The 20,133-nt window shown below is 37.0% G+C and overlaps 1 protein-coding gene across 1 annotated transcript; it reads left to right on the top strand.

Annotated features, from left to right (window-relative positions):
- Positions 1–13,114: 13,114 nt before the first annotated feature.
- Positions 13,115–17,721, top strand: LOC132313898 (probable LRR receptor-like serine/threonine-protein kinase At3g47570). Its single transcript, XM_059812835.1, has 4 exons — positions 13,115–14,205; positions 14,309–15,834; positions 16,495–16,920; positions 17,353–17,721. The coding sequence occupies exons 1-3, from the start codon at positions 13,115–13,117 to the stop codon at positions 16,914–16,916; spliced, it is 3,039 nt and encodes a 1,012-aa protein (XP_059668818.1). The 3' UTR covers positions 16,917–16,920; positions 17,353–17,721.
- Positions 17,722–20,133: the final 2,412 nt, after the last annotated feature.

The following is a 20,133-nucleotide window of genomic DNA, read 5'->3' as shown; positions in this document are numbered from 1 at the left end:
GTATTCCTTTAGGCTGGTTAGCACCTGTCATTGTTTATCCCCCCAGGTTTGCCTTCCGTGCCCTCGAATTGTATCAAAGAAAGGTTTACAGCGGTCCAAAAGCTTGGAAATAAATCGGCTTAGTGCAACTATTCGACCGGTGAGTGCTTGCACCTCCTTAGTTGTCTTTGGCTCTGTATTTTTTATCAGGGCTTCTGCCTGTGCTGGGCTGGCCTCAATTCCTCTATGATTAACCACATGTCCCAGAAATTGACCGAAGCTTACGCCGAATGAACATTTGGCTGGATTAAGCTTCATCCCATACTGGCGCAACACATCGAACACATCCTGCAGGTGCGCTAAATGATCGTTCTTCTTCTTACTCTTGACCATCATATCATCAATATAAGCCTTGATAGTGCTTCCCATTTTGCCCTTAAAAATCTTACTGATCAGCCTCTGATAAGTAGCTCTAGCGTTCTTTAATCCGAACGGCATGACTTTGTAGCAATAAGTCCCTCGTTCAGTAACAAACGAAGTTTTCTTTTCGTCAACTGGATTTATAGGAATTTAATTATAACCAGAATAAGCATCCAGGAAGGTTAACCGCTCGTATCCTGTGGTGGCATTTACCATTTGATCAATCCTTGGCAATGGGAAACTATCATTTGGGCAAGCTTTATTCAGATTAGTGAAGTCGATACACATTCTCTATTTCCTATTCTTTTTCTGCACTACAACAACATTGGAGAGCCAGGCCGGGTACTGAACTTCTCTGATGAATCCGGCTTCAAGTAGCTGATCAACCTCCTCAGCTATAATCTGATTTCGTTCTGGAGCAAATCTTCTCTGCTTCTACTTCACTGGCTTTGCATTCGGGTCTACATTGAGGGAATGATAGGATACAGCAGGATTTATCCCTGGCATATCTGAATGGCTCCATGCGAATACATCTGTATTCCGAGTCAAGAAATCAGTCAACTCTAGTTTTTCCTCTTCAGTAAGTCTGGTTCCCACCCTTGTTGTTCGGTTCGGTTTCTCATGGCCAATCTTCACTTCATGAAGGGGTTCTATGGTCAGAACTGGTGGCTCCTCCTCCCCATCTTTGTTGGGAGGAGGGTTCTGTAATTGCTATTTTGGAGTGGCAGAGCAGATGGGATTTTTTCCTTTTCCAGCAGATTTCAAAGTTACTGAATAACATTCTTTAGCTGCAACCTGGTCATCGTGTATGTTTATCACCTTGGTCCCATCTAGACCCAAACATCGCATCACTTGATACAAGGTTGATGGGACTCCCTGAACTCTGTGAATCCATCCTCTGCCCATCAAGAGGTTGTAGGATGGATGAATTTCCATGACCACAAAACTTTCAGTCAAAACTCGCTCAGCAGCTTGTACTGTCAATTCCACCATTCCAATGGGTTCCACTCGCTTCCCATCAAATCTGAGCAACGGATTTCCTGTGGGTTTGAGTTTTTCGGGTTCGATCTCAAGTCGGTAGAACGTCACCCTGGGCATGACATTCACACTACTTCCTGGATCAATCAAAACTCTTCGAGCCAGGCATTCTGCAACCGTCAGACTGACGACTAATGGATCTTCATGAGGAATCTGAACGCATAGCAGGTCCGTTCCATTAAACTTTATCGATGTGGACACGTTCTGCTAGTGCAAAGCATGCACACTGCCAATCATTCTTTTCAACTGGGCCTGGCGTAATGATCGGTTGGTCAATTAAACATCAACCTTCGCAATAGCACGAATCATTGTAAAATAGGGCTATTGGTCGGGTAAGTCGAACCACTGGGACTGCGCTAATCTATGGCAACCTAAGTGTCTAGAGTCATTTTAGAGTGATAAGGGGTGTTCATAGAGGGTTTGTTTTGTTTGTCACTAAACTACAAATTCAGAATGCATAAAACAATAATTTGCAAGGAATTTAGGATGAAAAGATTAAGAAGAGGAGACTAGGGAAGTGAATCCGCCTCCATCCCTATACATATGCTAGATTAGACCTAAATTGGGGGAAAAACAACATATGATGGTCAAGACTTACATAGCAACACATAGTTGCCATGTAAGTAATCAAGAGGTACATTAGGTCTCAAACAAGTATAATCCATCAAAAGACAAACATGCTTAGACTACCTAACTAAGGTGTAACTTATACACATTTACTTAAATGAGAGACTATCAAGTTCTTGACAAAATGATAAAGCACATGGAGTTAGAGATTAAGCATACACCATCAAAGGATTTCCTAAGCAATGGTCTATCAAAGTCACCTATCAACATGCCATGAAACCATTTCATAACCTTGCTTCCATTCTCACCATGAAAACTCAAGCAATATGATTACTCTAAGACATCATCTAAAACAAGATAATTAACTTAAAGGAATCATCCATACATGTATCAACATTCATTCCAACAAATGAGGTGCTCTTGGTTATGAAAAGACCATAAAATATACATAGCAAATCCCCAAAATAGACTATCCTAGGACATGCTTACAAGGGAGGGACTTCATCACCTCCCTAGAGAAATAGTTAGTTACCCATTGCTAAGCTAGAAGAAGGAAGAATCTCCATCCAAGACTCCATTTTCGTGCTCCTACTGTAGCACTCAAGAACACCCTCTTCCTTGCTCTCTTCTCTCTCCTCTAATCTTGTAGAATGAAGGATAATGATATTGTGTGGTCCTCCCTCTCTCTTATCAAGCTCAAGTCAAGGCTCTCTCTCCTCCAAGGAACACCTCCAACCACTTCATAAAAAAGGAAGATGGCATTGAGGAAACCAATGTGCAAGTGGCTGAAATTGAGCCATTTTCGAGTGCAATCTGCCAGAATTTCGAGCACTCGAAGGGTGGTCTCGAGCACTCTAAATTAGTGTAACGTGCAACATGCTCTTCTTGCTCAGCACTGACCTACTTTGGTAAAACTACTATAACTTTGTGCCCTGAACTCCAAATGACGATCTGTTTGAAGATTTGGAGAGCTGATTCAGTGTTTTAAAAACTTCATGTTTTGATAAAGACCCAATTCTCAAGTCTGGTTGGTCGAAAATGGGGAGAAAGGCAGTACTTTAGTGCTGCCAGGCAGTTCTGCACACCTCTGTTAAGAAGATCATAACTCTCTGTTCCAAACTCTGAATGATGAACCGCTTGAAGATTTGGAAAGCTGATTCAGAGCTCTAAATCTTTCATGTTATGATGGAAGTCCAGTTCTTAAGTTTGCTAGGTCGAAAATGGTGACAAAAGTCAGGTTCTACTGCTGCCAGAAATTCAGAATTGGCACCCTTTTTGTTCAAAATTCCACAAGGCATCATTTTTGCTTCCTTTTTGCAATTTAACCTGAAAATGTACAAAAACATGCAAATGGAGATAATCTACATAAAATAATCAATTAATGGACTTTGTTAATGTAATTTAGGGCGCTTGAATATACAGTATTCAGCGCTTATCACGTAACTGCATTCTGAGCAACTCTTCTGACTCCGTCGTCTGTTCAGGCCGGCCATGAATTGCATTTATAATCTGAACAGGCTGAGAGTTGTGTTGGTTCGGCCTCTGGTTCCGCTTGATCTTCTCAGTCGGGCGGTTCTGCTCTTGCGCCAAACCTTGAATATAGCTTGCAAATTCCCCCTTTGTGATTAGCATCTCTACCTACCTCCTTAGGTTCCTGCATTCGTTAGTTTAATGTCCAAAATCACTATGGAAAGCACAATGTTTAGTTTGATCCCTCTGTTCAAGAGGTTGCCTGATTGGCAGAGGAGGACAAAACTTATCTTTGTTCTCTTGGTATAGCCTTGCTAAGGTGACTCTGAGTGGAGTGACTGATTCTTCCTCCCTGGGCCTCTTCTCCGCCTTTCATGAGGTGTGACATTGCGGCTGAGCTTGTTTTTGCCGGATCTTGGCTTTGGACTTCTCTTCCGTCGAAATAATTGACGTCTTCCTCGAATTAGCTGCCTCTTCCTCCTCAAGATGAACAAAACTGTCAGCTCTCTCGTTCAGCTCGTCCATGGTCTTTGGCGTATTGACCACCAAGCTGGTGTGGAACGGCGTCCCCCGGTTCATTGCGAGTTGAAATGCTTGGACTGCTGTGGACGGATGACACTCCATTACCATGCTTTTAACGAGGTTGAACCAGGTGAGAAAAGCTTGGAGCCGTTCATCCTCATGCTGCTTCATTGTGAAAAGGCTTGATACATCCTTAGCCGGATGTTTATTCCCGTAGTACTGGCTTATGAACTTATCGCATAAGTCCTGGAAACTGGCGATTGAGCCCTGAGCCAGATTCTTGAACCAATTGAGAGCTGGTCCAGCCAAGCTCGTATGGAAACATTTGCACATCAAAGGATCATTATTAGTATTCAAAGCCATTTTCAACTGAATATGGTAGATGTGATCGACCGGATCGGTTATTCCGTCAAACAGAATGAAAACCGGCATGGAGAACTTCTTCGGATTCGGCGCGTTCAGAATTTCATCAGTGAACGGAGATGTAACCGTCCTTGCTGATGAGCGCAATGCTTCATTTTCCTTTGAAAACCGTGACGGAAACCCCCGATCGGCAAATCTCCTTTCTGAACTGTGGTAATCAAATGTTGCTAATGAAGGTCGGTAAGGCGGATCGAACGACCTGTCCTCCGCAAACTCACTCTGCCACGGTGACGCAACCCTATGTTCATATGCTGGTGCTTCCTCCCTCATAATCCGTTCGTGATGTGGTTCCAGATGAATAGATCCTTCTCGATCCTCTACTCGACGGACATTCGGAGGCAGATCACCGATTACAACTTCATCACGACATGGATCAACATGATTGACACCTTCTGGATCACCTTGACGATCAGCTTGGGACGGTAAAGCTCCCTCTCCTTCAGGAGGTGGCCTCGGAATTGCAGGAGCCTCACGACGCTCCATTCCAGCTCGTAGCTCTGCATTTTCTTTCCTCAAAGCGTCGATCATGTTCATCAGCTCATCGAGCTTCGTCTGCTGGCCGTTCTCTAAAGGATTTGAGTTCGCCTCTCCGATCATCATTCCAGATCAGAGCAAAGTCATCAACTACAGATTTTTTGACCAGATCGGAGTTCCGCTAACGTGCACACACCAAATCTGAACTCACACTTGCTGAATTCAGTCCGCTACTGATCGGATTCAGTAATCACAACAGATCGCAATTGTGCAGTTCATCGGATCAAGCACAGATCTAATCTACTTGGATCAGACGCCAACTTCTCGAAATTAACTGGAGCCTGGACTCTTCGAGACAAATCGTACTGCTACCAATGTTGATTCAGCTTTTGCAGATTAACCGTCTTCTTCGCAGGGTGCTTTGAATCGAATCAATCTAGAACAACATCAATCAATCCTTCCTGTTCTTCCCACAGACGGCGCCAATTGAAAGTACAAAGAATTTCCCTCAATTAGTGAGAGAGAAAATTTTCACTCCTAATGCTTTCTAACCACTTTTCCCTCTCGATTTCCCTTATTTATAGACGGTTACAACCTCCTCTGGCCTGGGCCTTATCTGCTCCCTTTTGCCTGGACTCAACTTCTCTCATTTTAATATGGGCTTCTGTAATGACTTTATGGATCTGGGCCCATCCATCGTGAACTTGCTCCATCCTGTCTATCTATACCCGACCCGTCCTTTGTAATACGGATCATACCAAGCCCGGGTCATTTTAGTGTCCTCAGTGGTACAACTAGATAAGATCAATCATTTGGATAAGGACATGGTAGTTCGATCGATCGAAGAATGATGTTAGATCGATCGAACTTTTGAGATCTCTGAAAATGTCATCATGGCTCTGATCCATCTTGAAGTGCTGAGATCGATAATGTTGGATCGATCGAACATTGATTTGAGATCGATTGAAGATGTTGATTTCCACCTTTTCTTCCTTTTGCTTCCACTTGGCTCCTTTCTTTGATTCATCCCAAAATTGCTTCATTTCTGCTTTTATTTGGCTGAGTTAACTTATTTTCGGGATAAGTGCCTGAAAATGGAAATAATACAAAATCAATCTAAAACGGTAAAGTAAAATAGATAAAGGTACTAGAATGCCTAAGCTTAAGGGGTTTAAATACGCACTTTTCAGCGCTCATCAACATGGAATAAATTAATTAGTCAAATTAATTAAATATTACTAGATTTCAAAACATTTTCGATTACTCTCAAATTCACCTATGTTGAAGAGCATGCTAGGGCCTAATATATTATGACAACACATGTTAATTTCAAGCTAGTTAAAGCCACATGAAATAATCTTTCATTCAAGGAAAATATTAAATAAAATCTTCAATACTTGTTCAAATGCTCTCAATTTAATATATGTCAATTACCATATCAAGGGGTAATATAATTCCATACCACATGTTTAAACCAAGCTATAACCAACCGGGAAAATCAAATCCATTACAAGAAAAATAAATAATAAAATCTCTAGATTTTGTATCAAAGCATGTAAATAAGTTGCATAAACATCACTAGCATGCAATACATCAAGAATAATAAACTATAACACCCATACCTTAATTTGAGATGAAAATCTCAAATCCCCACCAAAAGAAAAGTACTCCGAATCTGACGATACTTCGGGGTTTTGTCGGGGATAACACGGTGAACAAGAATCCCAAGAAAGCCCCATGAAAATCATAACTTGACTTAAAGCCTGAACTCAAGAAATAGTCAAAAATGGAATCTAATAAGGGGGAAAGGTAGAGCACGTCGAGGCCTACGATAAATTTTAAGGCCGAAGACTTTTTACCAAGGAAATCAAGTGGAGGAGAAGAAAGAGTGAAGGCAGCCCCTTAGACTCCCATGGCTGCAGGCCAAGAGTAGGAAGGAGGTCTGAAAAATCTGATTTTAAAAATTAGGGCAACCTATTTATAGAAATCTCAAAAAGTGCCCCGAAAGGGCCCTACCGGGTTCGAAAAAGTGAAATTTGAGCAAACGCGCTCAAATAGCAAAAATCTGTGAATGAAAAAGATTCAAAATAAGAAAATATGAACAACGGAAGAAATGGCATTGAAAACCGAGTCCCGAGCAGAGAGATATGCTCCGAACAAGTTCGTCGGCAACTAGGGCCAGAAACCCTGAAACTGGAGAAAAACGACCAGAAGGAAATTCTAAGAGTACTCAACTTGATGAAATGTGAAAATTAATCCCGTACGAGGATCCAGGCTCAAAATGAGGTATTTTGCGATAACTTTCGTTAATTGCACAATGGCCCCTCCAAAAAGGGTTAATTACACTAATGACCCAGAATGAAAATATTTTCCAAAAATATTTCTTAAAAACCCCTGAAATAAAATATCTTCAAAAGATATTTATGAAAAACGCCCCAAGAAAAGAAAAAGATTCTGAAGAATTGTGTATCCATACCCCTATGGACACCGGGAGTAACCAGAGTACCTTACTGCAAAAGTAAAGATACGTATTTCGTGGAAACCACTTAGAATGAAGGCACGTGAAGTCAAAAACTAACTCCAAGTATGAAAATTGAGGTTATGCCAAAAAGTGACAAACGGGGAAAAGACGAAATAGGGAAAAAGACGAAAAGTGAATAATGTCCGAAAAGTGAAAATGTGGAAATGACTGGGTCTTTAAAGGAAGTTGTCAATCCAAACGAAAGAGTTTCAGAAACCATTTCCAAGCACTCGAAACGACACTAAGTGATGAGAAACTGAACTCAGAAAAGAAAATTAAATGGAAAAAATTTATCCGTAAAATTTCAGAAAAAGGAAAGGAAGGTAAATGACCGGGTCATTACTAGGAGATTCCTAAAATGCACTCCTTGATGATCCTGTGAATCATACACAAAGAATGGGATGTAGAAGAGGGATCATGCATACTTTGGGGAAAATAGATCAAACACATCATCACACAAATCCGAACATAATCGACAAAATGCAATGCAATGCCAATGCCCGCTCCCCATTTTCCAAAATCTTTACCAACACAACAACCATCAAACCGTTAATGTAACCTGACTCAGGGCGACTCCCCGACGCCACGAGAGAATGATTGACTAAATGTCCCTAATATAAGACAACTCCTTAGCGTCACATATAGGGCAGTCTCCCTATGTTCCTTCTAGGTTCCATTAGCCCCACGGACATAAGACGACTCCTTATCGTCCAGTTTTCGCAAACTTTCATTTTGAAAACCCCCAATTAATAAAAAAAAAAAAAAAAAAATCAATGCCTTTTTTCCAAGAAAACAACTTTCCCCTTTTTCTCCCACAATGCCAATGCATGAATGTTCTAGGATTTTTACATCATGCCAACATGAAATTCATGCATTAAACCACAATCATACTTGCATGCTTTGGGAGTAAATTAACACAACAATTCTCATGCAATCAACATATCAATCATGGCATTTAAACATGAAAATCATGTAATAATACCTGTTACCCAAGTATTGACCCTAGATGGGGGGTGAATAGGGTTAATGGCCAATTTTCACAATTTATAGAAATACAATTTCTAATCAACTATGCAATAATTAAGATATGAAAGTAAACAATTTATAGCACAATCATAAAAGAAATAAGAGATGAGAAATTGCAAATAATGACTCGGTAATTTTAGCGAGGTTCAGAAACTCCTATTCCTCGGCTCAAGACTCCTCTTGAGACTTCCCAATACACTAAGGCTTCTCCTTACGGGTGGAGAGTAAACCTTTACATGAAGTAACTCCTTGCTTCACCTTGCTAAGAGAACAACCTTCCTTTAGTCTTCCTTTGGGTCACACCAACCTGGTGGGTCAAACCAACCCTTACAATATATAGTAACAAGTACAAGAAATATCTCTTAAAGATAGATGTACAAATTTCAGCTCACAACTAGACTATTGATGAATATAATTAAAACTCAAACTCTATGTATAATATAAATAAGAGAAGAAGATATAAGTGAAGAACAAAAACTCTTATGAACTCAATAGAGTCTCTCAAGTGTATAATATACCAAAAGCTCTTTAAAGATTCGACTTTGAATCCTTAATTAAATCTCTCAAGTTTTATATATGAATGATATGAATGAGAGATGAAGAGAAGATGAAGAACAAAAGCTTTTTAATGCCTAATAAGGTCTCTCAAGTGTTAGCTCGTTGATGCTCGATGATTTCTCTTAAATGCACTATCTCTTCATTTTCCCACAATGTCCATACGTGTATTTATAGGCCCTTGGAAGAATATAGTCATTTGGGGGACATTTTGGTAAGTTCCCATGAGGTCAAATGGTCAAAATAGCCCTTGGAAAGCTTCTGCCCATACATCTAACCGGTTACAAGGCTTAAATTACTCGAGTAGATGAGATTAAGATCTCATCTAACCGGTTACAAGGATGTTCCTAACCGGTTACAACAAATGCATTTTGAAGTGACTTTTTTCTGTCTCAATGCAGCAACTCGGTTACAAGGACTTTCCTAACCGGTTACAAATAGTATTTCAAGGATGGTTTATTCTGCCCATTCAGCTACTCGGTTAGAAGGATCTTCCTAACCGATTACATAGACATCGGATTTTGTTGATAGTGTTTCCGGTTACATGGACATCAGATTTTGTTGACAATGTTTTAGACAGTTAAACTGGACAGATTTTCTATAGTACTTCTGCACACACCTTATTTCCATTGAAAACATTTAAGTTTTACTTTAAGTTTACAATGTAAAAAATGAAGTACCTCCTATTTGGATTCAATAAAAAAATATAGAAAAATTAAAATTCAACTAAATCAAAATGTAGAAATTCAATTTTAGTACAAATTTGGATTTTCGACAGTTTTGGTAGAAATGAATCCTTATGTAGATCAATATAGAATTGATGAAAAAATCTCATAAAATCAAATTTGGCTATATGAAGTGTAGGGAGTAATTACTGAAAAAAATTATTTTGAAATAATCATTATTTCAAAAATCCATTTTTTACACTTAGCCATTTTTCATATTTAGCCAAAAACACAGTGTTTCATCAAGTGCATACTAAGGTCTTAATATCCTTTACCAAGGCATGGTAACAAAGGCTTTATAAATGAATATATAAGTTCTAAGCCTTAACCTTTACTTTCTAGTGACCAAAGTGAATCATGTAATTAATGTGCATGGTTCTAGCATTCTAGCTCAAGTGTCGAGTTCTTTCGAAGCTTATACAAGCTTGAACTAACTCATTCTGTAGCAAAGACTCCATACGTCAATTATATATATGAATGAAGTACATAGTCTATTGCTAATGGATATATGAACTCATGAATGATAATGATATGCATGATCCTGTAGAGATGAGTTTTAAATGGATTCATAAATACTTTGACATTGAATCCTAAACACTTACCATTCTATCTACCCATTTCTTCATGTTTTGCCCATGATCGTATATGTGTCGAGGTATTCTTGCTTCCTTACTTTCTTTCTTTTTTTTGAGTTGTTTTCTTGATCATTGATGTCCAAGTTATCTTTGGATGAACTTTGCATTTTGTTCTTTGCAACTTCAAGTCTTCTTTATATCTATTGTTTTCCTTGATGCGATCTTGAATAATGGAATACTTGGAATGATTTTTAGTGCTTCATTGAGGTCATTTTTTGAATGTGAATAATCTATATAATACTCAATATAAACATTAGTCCTTAAACACCATTAATGGTTTGTTATCATCAAAATCTCTAGATTGTCCTTAGATGGAATCCTTAAGGTCAACAATACCAATTAAACATATATAGTCACAATAGCTCACAGAAGCATATAATTCAACACATTTCATCACATAAGACATCAATGTCATGCTTCAAAATTACAATTTATACATGCTATAACACAAATGTAAAAGAATAACTCACAAAAATTAAAGGATGTAGGCTTTAGAAACCCTCCAATTTTCGAAAATCCAATGCTAGCCAAATGAAGATCTGCTCCAAGCAAATTGAAGCTCTTGTTGAGCTCCACAACTTTACCTTCTATGGCGAAGACCAAATCCTAGAAGAAAGAGATGAAATCTAGTCTTGAAGGTGTAGGTTTTAGAGAGAGAAGGAAAAGATTTTAGAGAAAGAGAGAAGGCCCACCAGCTAGGGCAGAAGAAATGGGCCAAAAATTCTGAATGAGTGGCCTTTGTATAATGCCTTAGTCAAGGGTGGGTTCTAGCTTGATCTACCAAATGTCTAAAATGCCTCTCTTTGCTTATATACACTGCAACATGCCATAAATACACATTTAAAGATATAACCACATAAATATACATCAAGTAATGAATATGAAATGCACGTGGACTCGAAAAGACTATCCGCGTACAAAAAATTCGGGTGTGGGATCCACATGGGACCTCCCGGTCCGAAAAACAGTATAATGGTAAAATGAACCTAAAATACATTTATAAGAGTTCTAAACTCAAAGAAATGTTTCAAATCATTCTCGGAATCTTCCTGATATGTTAACTGGTGCGTGACATGCAAAACGAAGCACGAAAATAAAATAATATGGAAATTCAAAAAATACTGAATAAATAAAAAATTACTAAATGTCACACGACCATCACAGTTGTGTTAGTTTATGTCGATGACATCATCATGTGCCAATAATGATAATCTTGCCATCAAAGATATTGGCTCATTAAAGAATATATTGGCTTATTAAAGAATATATATTTTTTGAAATGGAATGGATTTTAATTTTCTTTCCAATGACATGATCATTCTCGTTTAAATTTAATACGATTAGAATGGACATTCCACCCCCACCCCATTCCATTCATGTGTGTAAAGTCTTTTTACCCCCACAACTTTTCATCAAATGGCTTGAAACTGAAGATCTGATCGTATGGAAGATGGCAAGGTCATATTCTCTCTCTCATTTCAAGCTAACATGGTGAGCCGATTTAACTAAATCTCTGTTGGTTACCACTTTTTTATTTGCTCTTTCGTCTTTGATGATGAGGTTGTATAATGACAAGTTAATCATTATTTGTTTGGATTAACATCAATTATGAGAGGGGGAAAAAACAAGAGTTTCTATATGCACATATATTATTATAAAGTTAATCGAACCTAGTTTCTTCAGAGAACTTGTATAATGTTTATCTGTGCATGTGTTTTTTTTGTGTTTGTTAATTGTTCGTTTGATTCTAGTTTTAGGCTATAAGCTTGCTTTAATCTATGATTTTTTTTTTTTCTTCAGATTTGTTGATTATTTATCTGGTTAAAATTCTTGGGTTTGCAGAGAATTGGGTTTTTTTTTTTTTTTTTCTCTGGCTTTTATTTTGTCAAATATCCTAATTCATTTTGTCAATAGCATTCATCACACTTGCCTAAATGTGAGAATCAGTCAAAAAAATTTTTATTTTTTATTTTTTGGGTTTGTCTTTTCTGGGTTGAAATTATGTGGATGTCATGATCAGCCTCTTTTCAATTTTCATATCCTTATGCTTTGAAATTTTATACATGGTGAAGTGTTGTGGTCCTTTACCCAACTTTGAAATTTTTAAAATTTTGAATTTGAATTTTCTTAGATATAATTTTAAAAAACTAGGCAGAGATAGAAAGCAGAAAGTAATTAAATATATTAAATATTTGGATGTAAAGGAGGAATTGAAAGTGAACTAACAGATAAGTTGTATTGACCAAAAATTCGATATAATAAAATTAATTTGTGACATTTTTTCAACAACTTGCGCAATCCTTTTGAGTCAATGCCTTCTGAACCATGATACACTATTAGACTTTTTGGCAAAATTATGGTTTAAATGCACTTAGAACCACACAATTCAAAGTACCTTTAATATCTACATCACAATATGGCAAAAGTTGCAGAAAAAAACAGTATATATGTCAAGTTTGCCGGATTGAAATCCTTGGGCAAATCACTAAGTGATCTTTCTTTTTCATATTTCAAGGAAGGAAATTTTGACCAATACTTCAAGTTCCTCAAGCTCAAATCCAGCCCACAGGTACAATCTTTGACAAAGTGCGACAGTTAATTGTTCTTAATGCTAACCATACTTCAAGATCACCCACTTTTAGATTACATATTCTAGGATGTAATACCTCTTTTTTTTTTTTTTTTTTTTTTTTGACACTGCAGGATCTGGACTACAATATCCACATCGTTCAGATCACAACAAATTTCACTGAACTCAGATGGGGCTTTCAGCTGGCACGAGCTTAAGCATATCAAGGTCACTTTACAATATTTTCATCTATGCTATAGTTGCATGTTGCTTGTGCTTGATGCATGCAAGCTTTCCTATCACTGCAGCCACCTCCAGACTAGGAGGGAATGAGACAGATCAACTTGCATTGTTAGCATTTAAGGCCAAAATAACCAATGATCCTCTTAAGGTTATGAGTTCATGGAATGGTTCGATTCATTTCTGTCAGTGGCATGGTGTTACGTGTGGTCGTCGACACAAAAGGGTCACCATGTTGGACCTAAGTTCCCAGAATTTGTTTGGGTCCATATCACCACACATTGGGAATCTCAGCTTTTTGAGAGTAGTAAATCTCCAAAACAATAGTTTTGAAAAAGAAATCCCTCCAGAAGTTGGCCGCCTACGGAGACTGCAACATTTAGGCCTCCACAATAACTCAATAAGCGGCAACATTCCTATCAACTTATCTGCTTGCACTAACCTCCTTGGGTTGATTTTCCAACGTAACAAACTGGTAGGGGAAATTCCTAAGGAACTTGGCTCCTTGTCAAAGCTCAAGTTAATGAATATTAGGCGTAACAACCTAATTGGAAATATTCCTCATTCTTTTATGAACTTATCGTCTCTTGAGGAATTTTATGCATCCGAAAATAATCTTAGTGGAAGTGTTCCTGACGCTCTTGGCCAACTAAAAAAACTAACAACGATTTCACTGGGGGTCAATATGCTGTCTGGTATCATTCCTCCCTCAATATTCAATCTCTCATCACTCATAATTTTTGAAGTGATGAATAACCAAATCAGAGGCAGACTTCCCTCCGACATTGGCATCACTCTTCCAAGTCTTCGATTCTTCGGCCTTACAATGAACCAGATTACTGGATCCATTCCTCTTTCAATCTCCAATGCAACTAATCTTGAAACGTTGCAAATAGGTGCAAACAATCTTAACGGAAAAGTGCCTACCATGGAAAGGCTACATAAGCTTTGGTCTGTAATGACCGGTCAGAATCATCTTGGAAGTGGAGGAGTTGGCGACTTGAGCTTTATCTCCTCTTTGACCAATGTTACCGATTTAAGGTGGTTATTTATAGACCAGAATAATTTTGGAGGAATGCTTCCCAAATCTGTTGGCAACTAAGCTTGAAGTTTTGATTTTAGCTGACAATCATATATTTGGAAGCATCCCGGCTACTGCAATTGGCAATCTCATCAACTTGAATTGGCTAAATATGTGGGGCAACCAGTTCACAGGTAACATTCCCACTGAGATTGGAAAGCTTCAGAAACTGAATAGATTGTATTTGAATGCAAACAATTTCTCTGGACATATTCCATCTTCTCTAGGAAATTTAAGTGCATTAACCGAGTTCAGTGTGGAAAGAAATAATCTTCAAGGAAATGTCCCTTCAAGTCTTGTAAAATGCCAAAATTTGTTGTTACTGAATGTTTCTAAAAACAAACTTAGTGGTACCATTCCCCTTCATGTTTTCAATCTCTCGTCCTTGTCAATCTATCTTGATCTATCTCATAATCATTTCACTGGTTCCCTACCCATTGAAATTGGAAACATGAAAAATCTAGGTGAATTAGATGTTTCTGAGAACATGTTGTCAGGTGAAATTCCAAGCACAATTGGTAGTTGTATAAGCTTAGAGATTTTACATATGGAGACTAACCTCTTCCAAGGAAGCATCCCCACATCTTTAAGCAACCTTCAAGGTATTCAAGAACTGGATCTTTCTCGCAACAATTTGACAGGAAAAATTCCAGAATATTTCAAGGACTTTCAAACGTTGCTGAAATTGAATCTATCTTATAATGATTTTGATGGCATGGTACCAATAAAGGGTGTGTTTGGGAAAGCAAGCGCAATTTCAATCATGGGAAATAGTAAACTTTGTGGGGGTATACCTGAATTAGACTTGCCCAGATGCAACCTCGTGAATCCTAAGAAGAGGGGTTTAACTCTTTCTTTCAAAATAGTAATTGGCATAGCTTCGGGAGTGTTAGTAGTGACTTTGGTGTTGTGTGCTTTATGTGTTTTTTGGGGTAGAAAGAAACGAGAAAACCCTTCCATAGGAGATTCAGGAAGGTTCGTTTTAAGAGTATCGTACCAAATTCTCCATAGAGCTACCAATGGGTTTAATGAATCAAATTTGATAGGAGTTGGTAGCTTTGGGGCGGTATATGAAGGAAGAATTCATGATCAGGATGGGAAGAAGATTGCTGTGAAGGTACTGTACCTTTTGCACCAAGGAGCTTCCAGGAGTTTCATCACTGAATGTGAGGCTTTGAGAAACATCAGGCATCGAAATCTTGTGAAAATACTCAGTGCATGTTCAAGTGTTGATTACCAAAGCAATGATTTCAAGGCTCTTGTTTATGAGTTCATGGTCAATGGGAGTCTAGATGAGTGGTTGCATCCAATTGGAGGGCAATGTGAGGTGCCAAAAAATTTAAGTATTGTTCAGAGATTACATATTGCCGTTGATGTTGCTTGTGCGTTGGATTATCTTCACCATCATTGCCAAACTCCAATAGTTCATTGCGATTTGAAGCCAAGCAATGTTCTTCTGGATGACAACTTGACTGCACATGTAGGTGACTTTGGGATATCAAGATTCCTTCTTGATGTTAACCATAACGATAGCGGAAATCAAGCCAGTTCTGTTGGAATCAGAGGATCTATTGGTTATACGCCTCCAGGTAATTACGCTTCCTATTTTGTTTCTCTTTTCATTACTTTAATTGATTTACATTTTCATTGTTCTCAAATAGCAAATACATAGAAAAAAATACTATAAGTACATATGTTGCTCCATTTTCATGCAAAAAAATTCCGTTGCCAACTAACATTTTTATCAATTTTTGCCCCCATCATGCATTTTTTATCTTACTGTACAAAAAGATGGGGCCAAAAAAGAAAAGGAAAGTACCACACTTGAACAAAACTAGCTGGTATTGTTTAGGAGTACCATACCTTCTGTGATTATTAATGGTGTCAAGTTGATTAGAGTTACCACTCAAACTTGAGACAGTAACAGCAAAAAAATTGTTTTTATGGCCACAAATTAGACTGATAGATCATAAGCACCATCTTATTACAAGACTAGGCGTTTCCTTAATTAGATGAATTGTTTGCTCAGCATTGCATATAGAAAATTGTGTTCTTGACAAAATTTTGCCCCATTTAAACTTGGGCTTTGAAAGCTTAGCTCACCACAGTTATTGTGTTTAATCATTGTGCATCTGAAACAATTCATATTGACTTTTAACGATATATTGTGTTATATGCTTTTACCATGAGATATATAATTGAACTAACTCCTTTACATTTGTTTCTACACTGGGTTGTGTGGAGTGTAGAGTACGGTATGGGAAGTGAGGTGTCAAGATCTGGTGATGTGTACAGCTATGGAATCCTCTTGTTGGAGATGTTTACAGGAAAAAGGCCAACTGATGAAATGTTCAATAATAATATGAACCTTCATAACTATGCTAAGATGGCTTTGCCAGAGAGAGTAGTCAATATTGGGGATTCAGTACTTCTTCAGAAAGGAGAAGAGGGGGAGATGAGCACCAACAACACTAGCCATCTGGGCCATGTTAGTACCTACAAGATTGAGGAGTGTTTGGCTTCGATATTTAGAATTGGCATTGCATGTTCAACAGAATCACCAGCTGAAAGATTGGATATCAGTGATGTTGTAACCAAGTTGCGTGTCAACATGGACAATCTTTTGGGAACACATCAAGGAAGAAGAATTACAATTGCAGTTCAATCATAAGGAGGTATGACCCCCACATTTATAGTTAATTGAGATGCTTTATCTGTGTGCATTACTTACCGGGGGGAAAAAAAAAAAAAAAAAAATTCTGCTGCATTTCTCTGCTATGGTAGAAACAAAACTAGTTTTTCATGTATAATAATTAGTTAAGGAGGAGTGAGGACTACTGAATTCGTATATAATGAAGCAAACGTGACTGTTGATGACTAAATATGTTCAGCTATATGATTTGCATCCATTTGAAAATCTTGACAATTACTTGGTGAGAACATTGTTTATATTGTTGATTTTAAAATCAATTATTATGAAAATTATGTTGCAAAAAAGATTCCCTTGTTATTCAACCTAATATTCATATTCCTTATGTTCAACAACCTTAGTTCTTCTAACATAAAATTTAAATTTTCAAAAGTTAATTCATTTCTTTTTTTTGCAGGTGCATAGGACCAAATACAATTCTAAGACACGCCGGTTAATTCGATCACTTCTCAAATAAATAGTTTTTCTGTAATTTCTTGTCATCTTTGCTTCATGTATTTGAATTATTTTTCACTATTGTATTTTTTTTTTGTAGTTGGTTTGTAGCTTAACTTCCTTATTTAAATTGTCAATTAGAAGAGTAATTTCATAAACAATAGTGAAATAGCTTGGATTCAGAATTTTATAAGAGTAGCAGCTACATGTCTTGTTTCTTCCACGTTGGCTGGTTTTCGTGTTTTGGAGCTGTGGTTATAGCCGATTTGATGTAAAACTTTGTTTTTGTGGTGTTCATAGAATTTTAAAGGCCTTTCATGTTTGCTGGACCTTTCTTGCTATTCTAAAGATTGACTCCATTGAGTTTGTAATATTATGAATTAAAGAGAAATGTAGGATAAATTTTTTTTTTTCACAAATGTGGGATAATGGGCATACCCATGGAGGTTAGGGTGAACTGCCTCATGTGAACTTGAATTTTGAAAACAATACAGTACTGCTATGTTTGGGAGAACCGAATCGGCGGTTTAGATTTGGAATTGAAATAAATTTAGTTAAAACTTTGAACTAAAATTTTTAGTTCCAACTCTAAAGCCTCATGTGAACTTGAATTTTGAAAACAATACTGCTATGTTTGGGAGAACCGAATCGGCGGTTTAGATTTGGAATTGAAATAAATTTAGTTAAAACTTTGAACTAAAATTTTTTAGTTCCAACTCTAAAGCACCAATTTGGTATTCTCAAACAAAACATCTAAAATTTTGTATGGTATGGCAGTAGAATTTTTTATATACTTTGAATGATTTTCTTTTGTCAAATGCAGGGCGGCCCTGAGGTTTGCAAAATTTTGAGAGACTCTTTATACATAAAGTTTCACATTATTCAAAAAAATTTATAAGGATGAATGTATTATTTCCTTTTCTTCTTCTTCTTCTTCTTCTTCTTCTTCTTTTATTTTTTATTTTTATTTTTATTTTTTTAATTTTTCAGTTCCTTTTATTTTCCCGTTCAATTCCTTCTTCTTCTTCTTCTTCTTCTTCTTCTTCATTTTTTTTTTTTTTGGTCGTCTTTTTAAATGTTTATACATACTAAAACAAGCAATCTTATCTTTGAACAGGGACTGTCCATCAGTACTGTACTCTCTCTCTCTCTCTATACAAAACTTCCTCATCTCTGTTTTATATAATAATTAAAACTCAAACAAGGCACAAAGAAAAAGAACAGATAAAGGGGTGAATTTTTATATTTATTTATTTGGGTAAGTAAGGGGAGAACTTGTATGTAATGTTTCGGATTTTTTCTATTTTTTCTTTTTGGGAATTTTTTTATTTTTTAGAATTATTTCGTTTTTGCCTCGTTTTGCATTCTAGACACTGTGGGGTGTGCCGGTGAGTTCTGAGAATTGGTTAGGGCATTTCTTCGAGTTCGGGACTCTTAGAAATGCATTGTTGATCATTTTGACATTTTTTTGTTTTTCGGGCCGGGAAGTCTCGGACAGAACCCGCAACCGGTTTTGTCGTGCATGGAATTATTTTTCGATATCATTGCACTTCAAATTTATTTTGTGCATGTTTGAGTGATTACATACCAAGAAGTGTGTTTGTGGCATGTGTGTATATGTGTATATGCATATAATGAAAAATGAGATATTTTGGGATCACGTGGACCCCACGTGGACAACTAATGTCAAAAGGTTCAAAACCCTCTTTTCTTTTCATTCTATTCCTTTCCTTTGCAACAACTCTCCCTCCCTCTTCTTTTCTTTTCTTCTTAAGCCTCAAGCTTTTCTTCCAGTTTTCGGCCGATCGAGTTAGTTTCCAAGCTCGGTTCCTTGACGGAAAGTGTTCCCCTTAACATTATCTACCACATAGTTCAAGGGTTTAATTTTTTGTTGAACGATGAATATTTTAAAATTTTTTGAAAGTTTTAGATTTAAGACTTCGGAAAGGGTTTTGAGCAATTTCGTGCTGGATTCTGGAGTTGTGCCTTTGGGACAGTTTGCTCTCCTCAGCATCGGCTACAATCCCACGGAACAGTTTTCCATTTGACCGGCGTTGATCAGTGTTGACTTTCCAGCCAGGGATGCCTTTTAGCTGCATTTTGAGGTATGGGTGTTTAACGCATTACATTTTACCTCTATTTGAGTTTTTCCTACTTGATTTCATCTCGTATTTGTTTTAAATGATGTTTATTAGAAGTTAAAGTAATGTATATGTTCTTGATGAAAATGTTATGTTTATGCATGTTGAAGGTATATTTGAAATGCTAATATCCTTAAAAGCATGCTATATGTGCGAGTTGCTACTTTGAGATTATTTGCTGCAATGTGAAGATGTGATCCCATTGATACAAAGCATGTGTAATACCCTTAATTTTAAAAGGATAGTATCGGTATTTATTTATTTGTTTTAATTACACTTTTAATTGTTTAATTGATTATTTGGTTAATTGCTTATGTGTTTAATTAATTTAAGTTTTACTTGATTTATTGACTATTTGTCTATGTGTTATTTGTATTATTTGTTTAATTAAATTGTATGCTTTAATGATGTGAATTAATTGTAATTTTATTTAGTAAATTAAGTGATTATTTTATTTTATTTTTAGTTTAAAAGGATTGATATGGATAGTAGTAATGGACCAACTAATTAGGTCACATGGACTACTTGGATAGGAGATTAATGGGTACAGATATGACTACTTAGATAAGAGATTAATGGGTACGGATATTTACTCATGAATG

Source organism: Cornus florida, unplaced genomic scaffold (assembly GCF_030987335.1).
Source record: "Cornus florida cultivar Cherokee Brave unplaced genomic scaffold, ASM3098733v1 CherokeeBrave_3.0.0_Hap2_Chr06, whole genome shotgun sequence".
Taxonomy (NCBI): domain Eukaryota; kingdom Viridiplantae; phylum Streptophyta; class Magnoliopsida; order Cornales; family Cornaceae; genus Cornus; species Cornus florida.
This window is presented reverse-complemented; position numbering and strand designations above follow the sequence as displayed.

Excerpts from the sequence above, each read along its gene's own strand:
- LOC132313898 (XM_059812835.1), top strand. The coding sequence starts at position 13,115 with ATGGGGCTTTCAGCTGGCACGAGCTTAAGCATATCAAGGTCACTTTAC. Across the intron at positions 14,206-14,308 it reads ACCAATGTTACCGATTTAAG|CATCCCGGCTACTGCAATTG; the intron begins GTGGTTATTTAT and ends TATATTTGGAAG. Across the intron at positions 15,835-16,494 it reads TATTGGTTATACGCCTCCAG|AGTACGGTATGGGAAGTGAG; the intron begins GTAATTACGCTT and ends TGTGGAGTGTAG.